Below are 20108 nucleotides of genomic sequence, written 5' to 3'. Positions count from 1 at the left end.
TCCCCACTGGTTGGCACCTTCATTGCTCTGATGCCTTGACCGGTACGAAACGATGATACACTTTATACGCACATCTAGACGATACAAGGAACGCACACTGCACGTACTGTCTACACATGTAGGGCAATGTCACCATGATTACCAAGTATAGCACTTCAACATCATACACGAGAGTAATGGATAGCTAGAGGACGAGCAGTTAGAAAACGCTCAAGCCATGTGTAGAGATCCCCCAACAGATTCCATCGTCTGCGTCGAGCACATGCCAGTGAGCTTTCGAGCGAGAGTAAGAGCGATGAACTCACAAATGGCGAAGCTGTGGGGCCATCGAGGATAGAAAGCTCCTCCTGCGTGAAGGGGAGCCGCGGGATTACGTAGGCTCGAAGAGGGACAAGAAGCAAAATTATGACCGGAAAGCCGAGAGCAGCTGCTCCAAAATTAAGCAAAATCACAACCTATAGATGACAAACGATTTACCGATGGACTGAGTAAGCACGAATGTTGCTCCGAAGGCCACGAGTTGAATAGTCACAAACATCAATAGTCGAGATTTCCTGACTTTGCGCAGCGGGTCATCAGGTGAGGTGAGGGTCTTGTCGCGTATGAGGTACATGAGTTTGATGGTGATTCCGTTACCCTTGAGTGCATCCGCACCCATAAACCAGCTGCCTACAGTCAGCGGAATCAAACGACAGTGGATAACCTTACAATAGCCCGGCCAGCACGCCTCTTGGGACGAGTCCCAATATATGCAGAAACGGGCCGGTAAGTAACACAAGGCATAATGAACCTTGGGCAAGATTGGAAACTCGTTGTTCAACGACGGCGATAGGGGCTTCTCGCTGACCAACGGAATAGTCAGATGACTTTTCCATTTTTATAACTGCACCGTTGGAATCATAGCCAGATTGCGAGGATGGTTTGGTGATCTGTTCTTCTTCATCTATATCTTTCTTGGAAGGTTTTCCCATAATGAGCAACGAGGTGGTGTGAATAGGTGCTTGAGGTATAAGTCCGTTGGGTGCAGGCACCCCAATGAGTCCTGCTATGAATGTTGTGATACCGAGAAGGAAGAAGTCGTAGTGGAAACCGGGTGGCTTCCGCAAAGGGAACTGCGAACCCTGAGCTATTAGGGACTATCGAGCAATGAGCCGGGATGTAGTAGGTATGCAAGTAGCGGGACGTACCGAGACATTGTGATCAAAGAAGAACAGGATCCAAAGAATTATACCGAAGGGAAGCGCAATACCGACCCATTTCCCATCTAGCTCCCAGAATTTGACAAGCCACGCTCTTCCATTGGCAGCCTGGAACGCACCGCCTACTGGTAGCGTGGAAGGATTAGAAGCATTGAAACGGCCCCAGTATGCCATGCTTGAAGCCGCAATAAGGGAGATGGGCATTCCATAATCCGAGAAGAAACGACGGATATGACGATGGAACAACGTGGTCTCCGAAAGGCATTGGAACAAGAATGACGCTACGAGCATCAGGAGGGCAAGGGTAATACCCACCAAAGCACCTTCGAAATCCCCACTGAATTGTCGAGTGATCACTTGTACTCCGTATTGGAGGTACACCCAGGAGACGTAGAAGCCAAATGTGTCGCAAGAGAACAGAGTGACATATCTCACAAAATTACACCCTTGAGAGCCAAAATCAACTTTAAATGGGAAGTCGTTGAAGAGGAAGGAGACTCACAATTCAAAATGGCCGTTACCCAATGGATGATTGCAGCCCAAAGGTAAACCCAACCCACAAATTGCAGATAATTTGGTGCATTAGGCTGTTTGTGGATGATGTCATATATCGTCCTGTTGAAAACTGTGATTGGTCCTAAATGGTTTCTATGAATAGCCCGTCTACGACGAGACATTATCACATCATGATAGACGCTGGTGTTTGCATACCAGTGACGCCCGCAATTGTAAGTGGCTGCGCGCCGAATACAGAAAACACAAACGCAGCCATGAATGAGGATATAAGGACCTCAGTAACTGTGTATTGCTGCGTCGTCTCTATTAGGTCTAGCGAAAATGCTATACCAGGTAGGACACTATACGCCGGAGATCTGTGAGAGCGGACTATGGGTAGAGTTTACTGACATACTTTGCAAAGAAAATGAGAGCGGTTGCAGGAATGACTCGATAATTCCATGCATCTGTCCAGTCACTGAAGTACCAAGGAGCACGAGCACGGATGTCTGATATGATGCCGGCCCCAAGTTTAGGAACGAATGAAGGAGTTCGGCGGATTGTAGCAGCATCTTGCAAAAGGGTACTCGATCCAGGTGACTCTCTTGCTTGTTCTTCCATAGGCCGAACTTTGACAGGCATTTGGTTTCTGTACAAAGTTATGGGTATCAAAGGTAGAAACAGGAACTGCTGGACACTGGAGAAATCAGGGAAATTATGGATTACACGTACTCGAACACAAGTACTAAGTACATAAAACGAAGTACTAAATGGAACAAAAATTTTCAAATGAGGGTGAAGATTACACTCTACTACGTACGTGGCACGACGACCAGATCTGCGATCAACTAAATGGGACGCGTAGGAAGGTCTTGGCTGTAGTTGACTCTCACCTTATCCAGTCTCCTAGCATCCAACCCTAGCACGTATGCGCGGTCATTCTCCATCGAGATCAAACAGGGATCTCAGATGCTCGAAACGTGGTCTCACTGGATGCCCTACTTCTTGATGACATCTTGGTCGAATGTCCGTGTGGAAAGAACCGCTCACCGATCCGAATTCACGTTTTTCTGAATACTCCAAAGGACGAATGAGGACCATCACTCGCGCGTCAGGGTTTCGACAAGGTATTCCGGAATCGAGTGGGCTGCGAGCGATCTGACTTCGGGACATTCTGGGACATTCATGACCACCAAGAGGAAAACGCTATCACGACGAGCCAAAGTACTGCGGTGCGGGGGGAAATCAGGCGGGAACCTTGCAGCGAGCGGAACGGTGGCAAGATATCTCCTTGAAGATAGTGATAGTATCAATGCTATACGGCATAATGAGATGCATTGCATTCCACATTCCAAGCTAAAATGTCTATACGGTGACCACGTACCTGATTGTCAAGCACGGTTCGTTCTACGAGCCATCGATAGTATCTGTCGAGCGAACATAGATGACTCCTTCTGCTTCGGAATCATCAATCCCCGCAGGGTCGGCAGCACTCTTGAGCTCTGCATTGAGTAATATCATTCGAAGCATACTGGTCTGAATGGCCGTCGCGAAGGTGTCGCGATTCCCGTTTGATCTTTCATACACTCGCGAGTATAAGCCGGATAATCACCACTGCGCGTAGGTAAATCAGATATCTCGTCTAGGAGCACGAATTCGAAGAATTACTTTTTTGCATTTCCCTGTATTCAATAGTTTCTCAGCCGAGCATTTGTCTTCGATAGAAATGCCAGGATCATCGGGAGCCAACGGATTACTATGAGATGCAGCCAGACGCAGCGTGTGTTACGTGTGCCACGGATTTATAGACGTAATCCGGCAATTGTACCGAGACCTGGACCAGCTGCGCCTCTGTTGACCCTCCTTGGCCTTCCCGCCAAGATGAAGTGGATCGTAGGAATGCCTGCAGCTGTATCAAACCGCCGGTCCGAATAAATGAACGATCACTAGTACTGGGACCGATATCTTGAACACCAAAATCAACCCTGTGAGTTTGTTTTATGTACGATGTTTGATTGCCCAGTGTGACTGATGTGATCATAGAAGAGAACGGATGAGAGCTGACTCGGACCCATAGCCAGAATACACGGATAGCGAGTAGCTATATGGACCATGAGGGGACGGACAAACCTTGCACAGTAGAACAATGGTGGCAGTGGTCCGCGTTTGCGCCGCGCAGTCTTAAGCTGCCACGACGCATTACGAAGTAGTCATCGTGCGACAGACGGGGTCCGAGTCGGGTTGTAAGAGTTTGTAATGTGCGCTAGGGTTTGTTGGTGTCCCTGAATATTCTAGAAGATGCGCAGATTTTAGCCGCTGAGGACAGTTTTGCAACATCTTATATATTCACTTCTGCGGTCGTGACGGTGCATTGTGCACTTCATGCTCCAAGAATCTGAAGGATATCTTAGATATTATTGCATAACTTGCCCTGCAACCTGTAATTTGTTTGGAGAGATTGTGGCTAAAAATTATTGTGGAGCCGAAAGAAAATGTACTGTTCAAGGTTTCGGGGGATTACTAATCGACTGCGAGTCTGTGACTGTGCACGAGCGCAAATGCCCCAAAGTTTCCGTTGAGGAATGCATGAACCGAAAAGTGAATTATCCTCGGAGAGTCGGATGTGTTTGCACAGAAGACGATGAAGCGAAGCAGCACACAAGGGTGGAAGTAGAAACAAAACATAGAGAATCGGCCGCCAAATACAGATGTATTAGATAATAGCGAACCGAACGAACCGCAACGTTGCGCAGTGCCGTACCAGTAGTACCTTCTTTATGTCCATCCAACCAGACAACGATGGTTTGTTTGCACGGCTTAGGAGGGTTTTTGCGGTCCTCGGGTTTCTCTACCTGGGGGCAGTCATCCTTCTAGCAGTGCCCTGGGTCCAGTCTCAGTAAGTCCAATCATTCATCCTTCACGATTGTGCATGTAGAACTCGAGACGTAATTAAGCATTGTGTACATGAACGCCTTGAAGCTACCTTGGAACGCACATTTTGATGCACCGGAAAGGCATGGTCTTGCACGTACGTTTTACTCCATCGCGTACATTTCTTTCAAACTCATTGGATTGATTGCGGATACGTTAGCTGGGAAAACGGCGAACATCAAGATTCAGACCGCAGACAATCACACTCTCGGTGCATGGTTCATTCTCTCAGATACCATATATCACGACTTGTCCTTTCCCCCGCCTCCATCTGCTGCAGAATTGCACATTTCAGAAGCTGTGGCACAGCGTCCAACTGTGCTTTTTTTCCATGGCAATGCTGCTACGCGGGCTCTAAGCATGCGCGTTCGCCTATATTCCGGGTTTACCTCACGCCTGGACGCAAATGTCCTGGCAATAGATTATCGTGGATTCGGAGATAGTCCAGGCACGCCTACAGAGGACGGCTTGTCACTGGATGCAAGAGCTGCATGGGATTGGCTGATCGCGCAAGGTGCTTCACCGCAGGATATCCTTATAGTTGGTCACAGCTTGGGAACGGCAGTGGCGTCCGGGCTCTCTGTCGGCCTCTCCGAAGACGGGGTCAAGTTCAGAGGGACCGTCCTTATGTCTCCTTTTTCCTCGCTCTATACCCTGATAGATACCTATAACATTTTTGGTGTATTTCCCGTCATGTTGCCCATTAACATGATACCTCGAGCGGCCGGTAAGTCTGGAAAACATCACCGAACGCCGATATACCCTGACTTTGCGTGTCTCAAAGGTATTTATAAGAGTTTTCTCGTCCACAAGTTTGACACTTTATCGGCGATATCGGTATGTAAATATCCTGTTCCTAGATTATCTAGCACCTCACCGATTTGCGTCCAGAAACTCAAGGTACCAATATTGATATTGCACGCGGAGGATGATTGGGATATTTCTCACACCCACTCTGACGCTTTATTTGATGCTCTCCTGGAACCATATCTCCCCCCAGTCTACTCTCCATCAGCAAGCCAAGAGTCGTGGTCGACACAGCAGTGGAGCGAGTACCATGCTCAACTGGTCACGCGAAGGGAAACTCGGGAGTCCCTACTGACCCGTACTGTCATCCCCAACTTCGGGTTAATGGATCAGTTCGATGGTTTTGGAGAACGAATCACCCTGCTCAAAACTTCTACTGGTTCTCACAACGAGGTTGGTACTCTTGAGGGTGTTCAAGAAGTTATACGCGTTACATTCTTCACGCCTGAAAACCTGCGTTGATAATGATAGGAATTTGGTGATAGCGTGTTTGTATTATACGAATTGGATAGCTAAAATAGATGAAACCGATCAACTAGACTTGCTGTTTTACTAGTTCTAGCCACACCCTTGGAGATCATACAACCAACTTGAAGTATTACAACCTGCACACCTGAACTACGTTTCTGCCCGGCTCATTGCGTGCTCAGCGTTCATTGCCAGATGTAGGTCAGCCTCCAATTCGTCCTGATTTATGCATGGTCAAAACCGAGGAATCTGACTGTATATGAGCCATACTTGCCTGTATATACGATGACCGCCTAGACAGCTGGTGCACGACTGGCTCCACCATCCCAGTAGGCAGGTCGTCTCTTACAGATTGGTCACTGCTTCCGTGGCTCTGGGTACTTGTACGTCCGCTTTCGTCTGACATCCTCTGCCCAGGCTGTTAGATAGTTCAGAGACAGAGCCATCCTAAATTGGCTACCTGTAAACACGTATCTCCAGCCGCCAAATCTACGCTCCGCGATCTCTCCAGCTCCAGTGCTTCCGCACGTCGTCGAGGAGTCGAACGAGGTAACTCGGTGAGCACGAGGTCCTTTGTTCGTTTGGACGGCGGAGGGACGATTGGGGTATTTAGAAGAAGAGTGATGGTATCAGAGATCGAGGAAAGAACTGATTTTTGCATTGGTGGAATGATGGGATATACGAATCTAGGGTTGTGTCATAAAAATCTGGCGCTGCGGCTGGGAATCATGTGCTTCATGCTAAGGTATAAACACACTGTGGTAGAACTCAAATTGGAGTTCAGTCTGCGTAAGACTCGGGTCCAGATGACATCACCAAGTAGTACAAATGGGGTCGAGAAGTCGGACCGTCTGCCGACACCCAATATGGGACAGGCAGAGTCGGGGACTGGCCGGTCATTGCCGCTACGATTACATAATACAACCGAGTTGTACGATGGTCTACTACATAATTCACTCACCAGCTGCCATCGTAAATCGGAAGCAGGAGTCCTCATTTACATTCAAGTGCTTCTCAGCGTCAATCCTACCATATTTCTCCATGGAATTTCGCTAAAGGTGATGAAGCACTGATATAAAAACGGAAGACGATTCCTTCAAATCTAACGAATTTTCGTTGGTCCAGACAGATCTGGAAATTGTGCAACGAGTTAGCTCAACGATGCAAACACTGGAACCCTATCTGCACGAGGTTAAACACCCACAAATTCATTTCACAACTGCCCTGAAGAAAGTTGGATGTGGGAGGCGCAGATCGTGTCACATCAGAAGTCCTGCGATACCTTTCGTCTTGTGGATCTAGGTTCGTGACAGAAATCTCAACTGCAAACCCTTTGTAATTGTAATTATCCAGTGAGATGGAAGTCAGTCATTCTAAAGCGGTAAGAACATGCGGAGAAGTAATAACGTCAGTCGAGAGGAAAAAATGTAGAACGAACTGTATCTGCGAGTCTGCAGTCAAGATCGGTCACAAGCAATATGATCATGTCGAGAACGGAGAAGTATCAGCAAGAGCCCGAAGGAAGAAATGTAAGAAGAACTGTATCATCACCGACTACTCATTCATTCTCAGCATTAGGGTGTCCTCGCCTGGTCTGGGCTTCTCGGATCAAGTCGCTCAACAACTCGATCTCGTCGATGATCTTCTTTGGCCGCTTTCCCTTCACAACACCACATATCGTTGCATTTGAAACGATGTAAACCCTTTGATCAGACATATTGGCATTCTTCAGGTTATCTTTCACGCTCTGGCGCGTCTGCAGAATGAACTGCTGCCGTGCAGCCTGGTAAAGCTTCTTCTTCTTGCCCTCGCTCTCATCATTGCTATCGTACCCATTATCCTTCATGATATTTAAGATATGCTGATCTGCCTTAGAGCGCACGATATACGTGGGGATCTTGAAACGCCTGCAGTTGGCAAGGATGGCGATGTCGGTCATGGTGAAGCGATTGTCGAACAGGACGATGATGCCGTCAAAGACGTAAAGGCCTTGGGCATTGAAGTATTGCCAGTCTGGGATTTTGAGCGTGCCTGCGCCCGGGATATCGTACCAGACAAGAGGGTATTCCGCATTGGGGTCGGGGAGTCTAGCCATGGTCAGCGTTTTTTTTTTTATTTTTTTAATCAAGTTTATTGTCCTCTTGGGGTCGTTGACCCTATGTTGGACTTAGCCCTGTTCGCGGGGGGCTTGCTCCCGCCTATTCTAGCGTATATATGTGTGTACTGCCGTGGTCTCAATGGAAAACAAGTACTCCGTCAGCATATTGTCGGGCGAAGGCCGACACTGAGTTCGTACAGAGGGAGTGATGTGGTGTGGAGCGTATATAGTGTCTGCACTCCTACGGTAGTGTCTCGCGCAGCGGGGCTTCTTCCCTTCTGTCTCGGAGATGATTAGTGTCGAATGGTGTCTCGCGCAGCGAGACTTCTTCTCTCCTGTGTCGGAGTTGGGTGGTGTATGGTAGTTTTGTATTAGTTCTTGATGTATGTTGCGTGGAGGGGAGATTTAGTTGATTAATTGTGTCTGTAGGGTAGTGGGTTGAAAGAGTGTTCTTTAACTGTTCGTGAGCTCACCGAGTATGGGTTTGAATCTTCTCGTTTGGTTGATGTAACGCATCAGTGGTTGGGTGGCTTTCTCGGCGGTGAGGATATATTGGATGGATGACGCTTGTCTTCGCAGCGCGTTAGTGAGTTGATGGCGTTCCCGGGTATATTGCGGGCAGTCGAATAGGAAGTGATGGATAGTTTCGTCAGTATCTGGGCATGTGGGACAGTGGGGAGTGTTGCTCTTTCCTATGCGGTGGAGGTGCTGATTTAGTGGGAGATGACGGGTGCGGAGTTGGGTATACATGCTGGTTTGTCGTCTGGGGAGGGTCGCTACTAGCTTGATGTAGCGATTGGATGGCATTGAGGGATCTATGCCGGTTGCCCTTGCGTAGCGTGGTGATTTCTTCCATTTCTTTTCCCATCTCTTCTTCAGTGCATCTTCGTGCCACTGCTTCAAGGCTGATATACTGTCGGGGAGTGGCTTGCCTCTAAGGTACTTGGGTAGCGTCTCTGGCGCGCTGTTCTGGTTAGGCCCTTCTGCCGCTTCCTTGGCAGCGACATCTGCTAATTCATTTCCTACTACTCCTTCGTGTCCGGGTATCCATCTTACTGTTAGCTTGAAGTTGCGCTCTTGATCTCGTCTGTTCTTGGCTAGGTGTCTTGTCATGCTGCGAAAGTGCTCTACTAAGTAACCGCCAGGTTTCGTATTGTGACTCTCACCGGATAGAATGGCTGCTTGGTTGTCTACGAGTATGGTTGCTGGGTATTGGACGTTTCGCTCCGTTGCTAACAATTTGACCGCAAGCGTTAGGCCGACTACTTCCGCTTCGTACACTGTATGTTTCTTGTCCGGACCGAGGTGGAATTTGAGGGTACGAGGTTCCTGTCCTTCTCTGATGAGTACCGCTGCTGCTCCTACTTTCCCGTCGTGTCCTGATCCGTCCGTGAAGATCTGGATGGTATCTACTAGTTCCCTCTGTTCCTTGATGGCCTGCTTCTTGTTGGGGGCGGTATGGGTCTGGTAGGCGTTTGGGATTGTTGCGTTTGATCTGCGGATCGGGTCCAGGGTCTCGACATCCTTCGGGAATATTTTGAACGTGTCGAGGAGGTTGTGAAGGGAGGATCGATGACATTTGATGTTGGGGTGTTTGGCGATGTGAGTAAGGTGTTTGTGTAGGGGGTGACGAAGCGGGAGGGATGCTAGACGAAGCGCTGCTCTATGGCAAGTGCGTTGGAGGAGGAGATCTGTGGGGAGGAGGTTAGCGTGCGCGTCGAGGGTGTCAGTAGCTGTGGATCTCATAGCGCCGGTGATGCTTAGCGTGGCGATTCTCTGGACCTTAGCTAGTCTCTCTGCTACTCCTTTCGACCCTCGTTGTTCCTTGTTGATTCCTTCTGAGTATATGGGCTTGAACCATACGTCTGCTCCGTACGTGAACTTCGGAATGGCGACCGTTACATATAGTTGTCGCATGAGCTTTGCTGACACCCCGTTGGAGGGTTTCGAGAGACGGCGTAGTTGGAGTACATATTCTGTACCTTTCGCGATGGCGTAGCCTATATGAAATTTCCACGTTAGCTCCTGATCCACTAATGGTCAGCGTTGTCTCGGTGACGCCGGTGGCAGCAGCTCCCATATCCTTATTAAGCAAACCGCGGAAGGCATTGATGAGGGATGATTTCCCTCCTCCTGCCACCCCGGCTACTGCGAAGTGGAAAAGATTTTCGCGATATTGAACTTTCCGCTTGGCGGCGCTAACTTCTTCAGGTGTAGGAGTCACCACAGGTTGAATTCTTTCAACTTGCGTTCAGCCTCCTCCTTGGCAGCATTGGCCGCCTTTACTTGCTCTTCTGCCACTTTCTTCGACGCGTTGGCCGCTTCCTGGGCGGCAATTGCTCTCCTCTCCTCTTCATCGGCAGCCTCCTGTAGTTTCTTGGACTGCTCCTGGGCAGCCTGGGCATCTCGTTCGGCTTGTTCTTGGACAGCGGCAGTTCGCTTACGCTCCTCTTCTGCTTCCGCTGCTCTGTATTTTGCTTCTTCGCCGGCGGTACGAGCAGCGGCTTCTGCCAGTAAGCGAGCTTCGTTGGCAGCACGTTCGGCCTCGACCATCGCCTCCATTTCCCTACGGGCCTGATTCTGTGAGGCTGCCGCGGCTTGCTCAGCGGCCCGCTGAGCCGCCATAGCCCTTTCCTGCGATTCTTGATTCGACTTGATGAGCTCGGCGATCTGTGCTCTCGCAGCCTCAGCATCCTTTCGGGCTTGCTCAGCAGCTGCCTCTGCGTCCCGGCGCCTTTTGATTTCCTCGAGTGATGGATTAGGCCCTTTCGGCCGACTCCCAGAACATCCCATCTCTGAATTTGCTCAACAACGGTAATGCGTGGCCCTGCTATTGGTTACGTCGCATGATGTTCCTATCTCTTGAGCTGAGAAAACTTACTGGTATGCTTATGCTTTGGAAAGAGAAATCAGCTAACAGCGTTGCTCAGAGTAAGTCCTGTGGATTTCAAGATTAGAACGAAGAGTCGATCTTAAACTATAGAATATAATGTCCGCCTTGAGGCATTTTATATTGTGCCGCGTGCAGACCAAGAGAACGACTGGATACAGCCAAGCGCTGATCATAAGCCACCTAGGGCTATGGGGTGTTCCACATCGATAAGGTTGCGTGAAGTGTGACGTGAAGGCAACGAAGTCACGGAATAGGGTTTCATGAATGGAGAACGTTCTGTGCATGAAAGTTGAGAATGATAGACCTGATCACATTGAATGACGGATGTATGTTTACATCAGAATTGAGACACAACATTATATGTGGCAAATTTTGATGTAGACATTCATTAATGAGTGAGCGGAATGCTGCCGAGAGTATCACCTGACCAGTATTCCTAAGTCCTTGGTCGGTTGACTCCCGAATTTCGTTCGAAAGCCTCTCAACTGACTGCGACGATGGCCACAAGTTACGAAGTCACTTGGATCACGCAAAGGATCAGTTAACAGCTCAGTACAAAAAAACGCTCAACGACCTCGAGGGATGAGTTCGAGGAGTACTATGATAGGCTTCCCGTGGAGGACTTCGATGCCTGGCCGGTGAGCAGGCTACTGCTCACAATTTCCGAACCTGTCGTGTCTGGCTAGCTCGCTATCCCTGGTGAGTTCAACCTGCTCAATCATTGTCTATAGGTATACTAATCTTGCACTGTGTAGTCTCTGCCGTGCCGTCGACTCTCAAGCACATTATTTCAGGTGGCTTCCCTTCGACGTGCTAAATGCCATCGCGGTAATTGATGGGTTGATAATACATCTAGCTACTGTAATTCAGTATATATTCTTCTACCGTACGACCGTATTGACCGGCCGTATGACCACATAGTGATCCGCACCGCGCCGTTGAGGATATCGAGGTATGACATACGGTAGAATACGGGCAGTACCCGTATGGCTACCGTACGATTGTACTACCGTAACCATATACGGTTACAGTGACCAGCCCCACACTTTAGCTCCGAGTTTCAGCAACTAATACCCCAAAAACGATGCCAACAACGGCCCCAAGGGCAAATGCCAGGGCAGCAATGGAATTGCGTGCCACCGGGAAGAAACCTCGTACGAGGGCCGCCTGGGTCATGAAGTAGCGTACGAGGCCTACGACTTGTGAGAATGTATGAGGTAGTACAATTATAGGACTCGCCATAAATTAGGATGAACAAACCCAAAAGCACCACTGTGGCGCCAAGTGGCCGAGCAAAACGCTGTGGAACAATATCTCCTTGACCATGGGTATTTGCATCTGTAGAATTGGAAAGCGTGAACAGCTGTACAAGGGCTGTTAATTTGCCTCTACTTGTAAGCGATTGTCATGGGCAAAGACACAAATGACGATCTCACCTACTCCAGCACTTGCACATGCGAGACTGGTGCGAACGTAGGCAAGATAGGTTCGCTCTGATGCAAGATGATCACGAGCAACATTACCCTTATTCTCGAGCACTAGACTCAGTGTTAGGGAAGCGGCGAACTCGTTGATAACTTCCCGAAATCTGCGAGGTGAGGATTGTGAGGATTGTTTGCCGACCATCTCAGGCTGGCTCGGGATGTGGGCCTGAGAGCTGCCTGGTGAAGCAGGCTCGCTCGGGTCAACAGAGTTGATCATGGAATCCAGGACAGAGCCAGGCCGTTGGCTGGGGGTATCTGATGAAAAAAATTCGCGTACGAGCACTATCGTCGGATGAAAATTGCTGTCCCATTTTATGGCGATTGAATTACTGGAGTATCGATGATTCGATTTGGCACTTTCCCCGTAATCGCAATCACAGGATCTTTTGATGAGGTAAAAAGCGTGGATTCTGTGAGCTCGCTTGCCCAGACGACCAGTGCTTCGTATCACAAGATAGAAAATTGAGTGGGCGTTGAGCGCACAGAAGGTGTACTATGCTGTCATGGGTGAACTAATTATTAGGTCAACTCATATCATTTACAAGTCGAGTACATGTTTTACCGGCACGTACTATGCTCTTATCTCCTTCGTTCACAGCTGGTGACTACTACTTAGTACTTCCTACTTCTACCCTAATGTTGTGGTCCGTTATGATCCGATGTCCGACAATTAGATGCAAAGTTAATTCAGTGACTGGGACGAGTACTACTTACTAGTATTAGCGGCCATTATTTTCAACTGGGCGTCTAGTTATGCAAGTTGTTGCACAATACAATTGATAGAAGTACTGAAGCCAGCTTCATCTATAATATACCCTTGATCAAAGCTTGATAGACGAGAAGAGGGTTCCTTCATTTCCGCCGGTCGGTCCGAAGACAGCCGATACCGATTAGGGTGAGTGGGCCGGGTTTAGGGTCAGGATATGCTTAGTTTCCCCTTAGTTTCCCCCAACCGTAAACTACCCTCCCGGTGGGTCATTATTACCGTTTGCAGTTGGCCGGCCATCGAAACAGTGTTATTCCTAAGCAGAACGAGTCAGCGCACGGTAGCCCCTGACCACAACTTTCGCAGGTTCGAAACTGCTGTCACATCTGGCGCCCCTTTTGCCCTAGATAACCCTAGGAGATGGGTGCCTGTAGCGGGTGCTAAAGACGTAGTCCGCCTCGCCACACACTTATGGCTTGGGCTTCACTTCCAAACAATTCACTAATGCGTAAAAAGAGTTCCTCTGCGCCGTCAAAGGTTGGTTATCCAATGCGAAGACACTCGTGTAGGCGCAATTTTTGTGTATCTCGGCCGGACCTTCGCATCGGCTCTAACGTACGGAGGCCAAGTTGATGATAATCACACACTCAGCTTTGCCGTAACAAATCTACGCTCAATCGCACCGTCCAACTTTTCCTATCTCCTGCCATCCCTCCTCGTCAACATAAGTACCAGGTCCTGCGTGTCATTGCTGACCTGAAAGATTTATGTACTCGTCAGCAGTTTGGATAGTAACAAACCTTTCAGTCTGCCGTCAATGATATCTTGATTCACCTGCGCTGATTTCGTAAATTCGTAATGTGTATTGCGCAAATTACTATTTGCCTCGAGTGTCTTTCGCGAGGTTGGTGTGTTTGATATGGTCGGTGGTAGAAGATATTCTTCCTCTTCCATGCAAACGACCTCCAGATTACAAGTAAAGCACTAGTACTATTATAACAGTCGAGCATGCTGGCTCGATGTCTGTTCCCCCTAATATACAGAATCACGTGGCAGCCATCTTGTACAAAGAAAGCAAAACTCGTTCACTTGGGCACAATCCGTTGGTACATCATTGTCCTACATTAGTACAGGTGAGACCATGACTGCGTTGGTATGAAGTGCACTCACCATCGTTCTGCTCCAGTTATTCCATTCTCTTCCGAGTGATAAAACTCTCGACCTCTTTCCATTCATTTCCCCTTTCGAACCATTCATTCTGATTGGAAGGATCATCATAATCTATATCTATGGGATGCGCACGATAGATCTGGGTCAAGTTGGGAAACATCCCAGCTAGCAGGTTGCCAATGGCCTCAACATCTTCGCATGCCGCATGCCCAACACTGAGGTCAGTGAATTCCTCCCTGGTGATGCCAGTATATTGGTTATCGACGTGGACAAGTGAGTCGTAGGGGGGAAAGGTGTCTAGGTTGACCCCTAGGGAGCGCAAATTTGGACAGCGCTCGAGGATACCCGCAAGCCCACCAAATGTCACACCCAAGAAAGAAACTCCCCAGTCCCAGGCTGAGTCAAGGTAAAGACATTCCATTTGCGGCCAAGCGGCAACAAGGTCTAGAGCTTCGTCGTCGGTGATAGAGACATGCATTGAACCGAGATCGAGATTGGTGAGTCCTTTAAAAGTCCGGATATTTCGAAAGGCGGAAGCACTCAGTTCGAAAAGGGAGTGATTGTCGAAATCAGTGGGGCGATTCACCCAAACACACAATGATTTTAAAACATTGGGTTGGAAATACTCAGTAAGGGAGGAAAGTAGTTGGTCGAGACCACCCGCATTCGAAGCTGTGTTGATTCGCAGATTCGCGCTCTTCGCAGAAATTTTCAAGGGTGCCAAAAAAGCGACCAGTAGTTCGATCCTCGCAGCAGTTATACTGAACTCGTCCAACGAAAACATGACGCTGAACGTCGATGTCGGGTCCACGTCCAGGCTGTGACCTTCTGGCACGAGCATCTCCAGCTCTCTCAGCTTCTTCAGGGACGCAAGATGCTGCAATGCCTGCGCATTCACTGCTCCCATCTCTAAGATCTCCAAATCATCCCAACAGGTGACGATATCAGAAAGCATGGCACATGCACTGGCGGGCGGCATCGAACAACGAAATTCTTTGATCATGGGACAAGCCCTTCCCAGGCCTGCGACGAGATCGACCATTGCTGATGGCCAAAGCTCCGAATGAATGACCAGTCGAGTGAGAGAGTTGGAAATGCAGCGCTGGAGGCAAGGCAGAAGCACATCGCGCTGGTCATTCCAGTACAGCTCGCGAAGCCGAGGAAACGGGGAGAATGGTAAAGCAGGAGAGCCCAGGAGAGCAAGCGCAGCGCTATCGTGCAGCTTACGAGTTTTACAGTCATCATATTTTTCAAAAGTGAGTGAGCGCACGCGACACGCATACTTTTGAAAAGCAGCCCAATCGTCGTCGACCAAGGGTCGGAGAAGCCGCTGAAATCGATATACCATGAACTACATTCAAAAGAGAAAACACCAGACTGACCAGACTGTGTCCAGAGATATCTAACATAGTGCGACCCCTCGCGGTGAGTGTTACGGGTTGAGAACGAGCATCCTGAGGCAGCCACATGACAAGCATATCTGGTGTTTGAATATGCGCCCACAGGGCGTCCAGTGCTAGCTCTCGGAAAGCTCGACACGTCAATGCCAGGTGGTACAGAGTGGCAAATGATGGTTGGACACCGCTCTCTGTGACCGGCACCAGTTCCGCGAATATGGCTTTCAACATCTCTGGGATCCACAGGCAGGCGTGCATTGGTGCTGATCACGACTGAACATTGGGCAGTTATCAATCAGTTTTCCAGTGGCAGTATCTCGCACAGTCATCTGCTACTCACCGGACTCGGTCAAAAATTATCGTGATAGAACAAGTGTCAAAAGGGAAGGTGTTGAGTCGTGGTCGTTCGGAGTAGTTATTGATTGGAGTCTTGGAGAATCTGCGCGGCCTTCTATTCGCTGTGCAACTTGAGGATCATGCGACCGAGAGAAGCCAAGACTTCCGAAGTCTGCACAAGTGGGGAAGTTTAGACACTGAGAGTCGCCAACCTGGTACGACGACCTTTCAAATAGAAGTTTGTGAATCGGAGTGATCGATCGAATGTTTCGGATTGCATGATCTAAAATTGACTAGTCTATCCTCGTAATGTCAGACCTGGGGTTCGAAGGCGCAATCGAACGTCCATCCCAGGCCTAGGTGCGGGCAAATTGCCTTGGTGAATGACAAGGTAGCATCGAAAACCAAGTGTCAATCTATTAGGTCCAACGTATAATATTACATAATGTCTCAGAACTTGCTAACATAAACCAATTAAAAATCGTTATTAATTGTTCATTGGACTTGCATACGTTAATTGGTTGCCAACTCCGAACGAAGCTCCTTGTATCAACATTTCAAGGATCAGATCAATAAGCTGAACTACAACTCTGTCTTGTGGCATTGCCAACAGACATACTCATTCCGAAGGAGTCAACGGTTTAATCTCGGACACCAGCCCAGAGTCCAGGATGCTGAATGGATTGGAGATATTGGCGAGGCTGCTGCCCTCAATCGAGAGCTGGAGGTTAGGTTTGGCAGTCGAATCAATGGCCTGAGCCACTAATTGTTATCCTGCCGCCTGGTCGACCGCGGATGTCATTTCGGGCTTGATTAATGAGCATCGATGTAGATGTCCAAACTCTAATGAAATTGGGAATTGGCTTCATGATGGTGCTATCACAGACCATGCGAGTTTAGCTGGCGCAAAAAGCAGTGAGTTCGATGTGAGTAAATATATCATTCGCGCACCCCCGCGATCTTCTGTCAGACTACCCATACAACTGGCAATGGCTGTTCGCGGAGATCTGTCGTAACCAAAGGTGGTGGCCGATCCAGCTGCAACTTCGTCCTCGAGACCAGCGATAGATGACAGCATTGAGCAACAGTCACAGGCGGATTGGTTTAATTTGGTTGTAAGTTACGGTTAAGTAGAACAAATTCACGCGCCAAACAGCATCGGGTCTTGCTACTTTGCCGGTCAATTAGAAAAAGATTTCTAGTTCTCCGAATCCTTCTTGGAAATTTAACCGATCGGAGGGATTTGCCTAGGCCTTGGATGGTCTTAGCGAACTCCGAAGGCGGAGAAACTGGTGTGCAGACCTGGTGATTTACTGGCCAAGTATTGAGGTATCCAGCTCATACATTCGTAGGAAGACCGGATGCGACCGTGGTCATGCTCCAAGTAACGCCTTGCAGCCGGCTCAGTCCCCACTGAGAGCTACTCGAAGAATCTCGCGACGTGGACACCCCCAATTTCAACGAATGTTGAATCCCATTGGTCATAATAGAATAGAACAGAATGTACAACTCGCAGTTTATGTGAAGGAGTGACATTTGCATCAAAGTCCAACAAGTTTGGTTGCACACCTTGCTGAATAGTAATCACTAGCAGTCGCCTTGTACAAGAAAAAACAACACGTTTGTGTGAACAGCACCAATTCTTTACATCAGACACTGTTGGTGTATAATCCTACACTGAGAGAAATGAGGGCACGACTGCATGACTATAAAGCGCACTCACCACTGTTCTGCTCCAGCTGCTCACTTCTCCTCTGAGCGATGAACTGACCTCTTCCCATTTTTCTTCCCCGTCAAACCATTCGATATTTGCGGAAGGATCTTCGTAATTGAGATTTACGGGACACGCGCGACCGATTGAAATCAAGTTGGGACACATTCCAGCTAGCAGGTTGCCAATAGCCTCGACATCGTTGCATTCCGCAGACCCAACGTTTAGTTCAGTGACTTTATCCCTGGCGATGCCAGTGTATTGGTGATCAACGTAGACAGGTGAGTCGTGGGGGGGCGAGGTGTCTAGGTCGACCCCTAGGGAACGCAGATTTGGACAGCGCTCGAGGATACCAGCAAGCCCATGAAACGTTATCCTCATGCGGGCCACTCCCCAATCCCAGGCCGTGTCAAGGTAAAGATGTTCCATTTTCGGCCAAGTGGAAACGAGGTCTAGAACTTCATCGTCGGTGATAGAGGCATGGATTGAACTGAGATTAAGCTTGGTGAGCCCTGTAAAGGCCCGAATCTTTTGAAAGGCGGAAGCACTCAGTTCGGAAAGGGAGTGATTGTCGAAACTGGTGGGGCGATTCACCCAAACACACAATGATTTTAAAACATTGGGTTGGAAATACTCAGTAAGGGAGGAAAGTAGTTGGTCGAGATCATCCGCATTTGAAGCTGTGTCGATTTGCAGGTTTGCGCTTTTCGCAGAAATTTTCAAAGGGGCCAAAAAAGCGAGAAGCGGCTCGATCCTTGCAGAAGTCATACTGAACTCGTCCAACGAAAACGTGACGCTGAACGTCGATGTCGGATCCACGTCCAGGCTGTGACCTTCTGGCACGAGCATCTTCAGCTCTCTCAGCTTCTTCAGGGACGCAAGATGCTGCAATGCCTGCGTGTTCACTGCTCCCGTCTCTAAGATCTCCAAATCATCCCAGCAGGTGACGATATCAGAAAGCATGGCACATGCACTGGCGGGCGGCAGCGAGCAACGAAATTCTTTGATCATAGGACAAGCCTTTCCCAGGCCTGCGACGAGATCGACCATTGCTGATGGCCAAAGCTCCGAATGAATGACCAGTCGAGTGAGAGAGCTGGAAATGCAGCGCTGGAGGCAAGGCAGAAGCACGTCGCGCTGGTCATTCCAGTACAGCTCGCGGAGCAGAGGAAACGGCAGGGGCAACGAAGCAGAAGAACCTAGGAGAGCAAGCGCAGCACTATCGTGTAGCCCGGGATCTCTCATCATGGCGTAGGACTCGGCATCATATTTTGCGAAAGTGAGCGAGCACACGCGACGCGCATACATTTGAAAGGTAGCCCAATCATCAGTGGTCAAGGGTCTGAGAAGCCTCTGAAATCGATAAACAATCACATTCAAAAGAAGAGAATAGCTAACTCACCACCCTGAATGCTGCAGCAATCCCGGAAGGCGTGCATTTGAACTGGTTGAAATTCTCCAGGGTCAATTCTAGTATGGGTTGAGAACGAGCATCCTGAGGCAAGCACATGACAAACACATCCGGCGTTGGTATATGCGCCCATAGGGCATCCAGCGCCGGCTCTCGGAAAGCTCGACACGTCAACGCCAGGTGGTACAGAGTGGTATATGATGGTTGTACGCTGCCACCTATGACCTGTGTCACTTCTGCAAAAATGATTCTCAAAATCTCTGAAATCTGCAGGCAGGTGTGCATTGCGGGTGCAAATCCCGGCTAGACATTAAGCGGTCATGAATTAGTGTTTCGGTAGAGCAGTGTGTCTGGCATACTCACTGGGCTCTGTCAAGAATTACGGTAAGAGAAGGAGCGCCAAATAGTGAGTTTGACTTCACTCGTGGTAGTTCGGGGTAGCAGTACCGTGACTTGCCGAGAGTCTGAATGCGCAGCCTATTGTTTACTAGTATACTAGGCAACTTGAGGATCCTAGTGCGATCGCGAGAAGCTAAGACGCAAGTCAATCCGCGAACGCGCCAACCTGGGTACAAGGACCTTCATATAAGCTTGGCAGTGCATTCTTATGTTGAAGGGGATCGAATGTTTCAGATTGCGTGATTGAAGTACTGTGGCCCGTATCACTGTGATCGAAGTGGCCACCTTTGGGTTATTTCGATGTAGTGGCTTTGCCTTCCAAGTTCGCTGCATCCCTTGACAACGAAATCGGACAGCAAAGCCACTGCAGACCTTGGCTAAGCAAGTACTGTATCTCACAGTCTGCAGACACAATAGAAGGAAGAGAAGCAAAACAGTCCGATTCTTCCCGCTTGGCAGAATCCGGAGTTTTTCGGTGTACGGTCGCGACATGAACTCACTGGTCAGGCTCACGACGCGGACACACCCATTAATATTGATGTTGAAGCCCGCTGATCCTTATCGCACATAAGAAAATGTAAAGGTTTATGTGAAAGAGTGATA

The 20108-nt window shown here is 48.9% G+C and overlaps 8 protein-coding genes across 8 annotated transcripts; 1 reads left to right on the top strand and 7 right to left on the bottom strand.

Annotated features, from left to right (window-relative positions):
• Positions 1 to 88: 88 nt before the first annotated feature.
• Positions 89 to 2315, bottom strand: F5147DRAFT_643949 (HCO3 transporter family-domain-containing protein; the record flags this gene model as incomplete). Its single annotated transcript, XM_041433130.1, has 8 exons — positions 89 to 249; positions 306 to 427; positions 478 to 665; positions 709 to 1136; positions 1188 to 1645; positions 1702 to 1836; positions 1911 to 2056; positions 2110 to 2315. The coding sequence occupies 8 exons, from the start codon at positions 2313 to 2315 to the stop codon at positions 211 to 213; spliced, it is 1722 nt and encodes a 573-aa protein (XP_041285777.1). The 3' UTR covers positions 89 to 210.
• Positions 2316 to 4471: 2156 nt separating this feature from the next.
• F5147DRAFT_587350 (Alpha/Beta hydrolase protein) lies at positions 4472 to 5894 on the top strand (the record flags this gene model as incomplete). Its single annotated transcript, XM_041431984.1, has 5 exons — positions 4472 to 4590; positions 4649 to 4722; positions 4786 to 5352; positions 5410 to 5462; positions 5517 to 5894. The coding sequence occupies 5 exons, from the start codon at positions 4472 to 4474 to the stop codon at positions 5892 to 5894; spliced, it is 1191 nt and encodes a 396-aa protein (XP_041285776.1).
• Positions 5874 to 6640, bottom strand: F5147DRAFT_726388 (uncharacterized protein). The gene is made up of 4 exons (XM_041439177.1): positions 6361 to 6640; positions 6175 to 6309; positions 6046 to 6119; positions 5874 to 5990 (listed from the first exon to the last, which is right to left on the bottom strand). Exons 1-3 carry the CDS (start codon positions 6559 to 6561, stop codon positions 6051 to 6053), a joined length of 405 nt encoding a protein of 134 aa, XP_041285775.1. The 5' UTR covers positions 6562 to 6640; the 3' UTR covers positions 5874 to 5990; positions 6046 to 6050.
• A 607-nt stretch (positions 6641 to 7247) lies between these two features.
• On the bottom strand, positions 7248 to 8092 carry F5147DRAFT_42811 (uncharacterized protein). Its single transcript, XM_041429788.1, has one exon. It carries the CDS (start codon positions 7993 to 7995, stop codon positions 7459 to 7461), a length of 537 nt encoding a protein of 178 aa, XP_041285774.1. The 5' UTR covers positions 7996 to 8092; the 3' UTR covers positions 7248 to 7458.
• A 2038-nt stretch (positions 8093 to 10130) lies between these two features.
• Positions 10131 to 11233, bottom strand: F5147DRAFT_726375 (uncharacterized protein). The gene is made up of 2 exons (XM_041439176.1): positions 10880 to 11233; positions 10131 to 10828 (listed from the first exon to the last, which is right to left on the bottom strand). The coding sequence occupies exon 2, from the start codon at positions 10789 to 10791 to the stop codon at positions 10219 to 10221; it is 573 nt and encodes a 190-aa protein (XP_041285773.1). The 5' UTR covers positions 10792 to 10828; positions 10880 to 11233; the 3' UTR covers positions 10131 to 10218.
• A 705-nt stretch (positions 11234 to 11938) lies between these two features.
• F5147DRAFT_780779 (uncharacterized protein) lies at positions 11939 to 15906 on the bottom strand (the record flags this gene model as incomplete). The annotated part of the gene is made up of 5 exons (XM_041442506.1): positions 11939 to 12090; positions 12152 to 12265; positions 12328 to 12630; positions 14384 to 15581; positions 15634 to 15906. 5 exons carry the CDS (start codon positions 15904 to 15906, stop codon positions 11939 to 11941), a joined length of 2040 nt encoding a protein of 679 aa, XP_041285772.1.
• A 1411-nt stretch (positions 15907 to 17317) lies between these two features.
• F5147DRAFT_42742 (uncharacterized protein) lies at positions 17318 to 19535 on the bottom strand. The gene is made up of 4 exons (XM_041429781.1): positions 19470 to 19535; positions 19098 to 19409; positions 17708 to 19048; positions 17318 to 17661 (listed from the first exon to the last, which is right to left on the bottom strand). The coding sequence occupies exons 2-4, from the start codon at positions 19389 to 19391 to the stop codon at positions 17629 to 17631; spliced, it is 1668 nt and encodes a 555-aa protein (XP_041285771.1). The 5' UTR covers positions 19392 to 19409; positions 19470 to 19535; the 3' UTR covers positions 17318 to 17628.
• Positions 19330 to 20057, bottom strand: F5147DRAFT_42750 (uncharacterized protein). Its single transcript, XM_041429782.1, has 2 exons — positions 19470 to 20057; positions 19330 to 19409 (listed from the first exon to the last, which is right to left on the bottom strand). The coding sequence occupies exon 1, from the start codon at positions 19995 to 19997 to the stop codon at positions 19620 to 19622; it is 378 nt and encodes a 125-aa protein (XP_041285770.1). The 5' UTR covers positions 19998 to 20057; the 3' UTR covers positions 19330 to 19409; positions 19470 to 19619.
• Positions 20058 to 20108: the final 51 nt, after the last annotated feature.

This window comes from Suillus discolor (assembly GCF_016758755.1).
Source record: "Suillus discolor strain FC423 chromosome Unknown F5147scaffold_115, whole genome shotgun sequence".
Lineage (NCBI taxonomy): Eukaryota > Fungi > Basidiomycota > Agaricomycetes > Boletales > Suillaceae > Suillus > Suillus discolor.
Note: the sequence above shows the minus strand (reverse complement) of the source record. Positions and strands in the feature narration are given on the sequence as shown.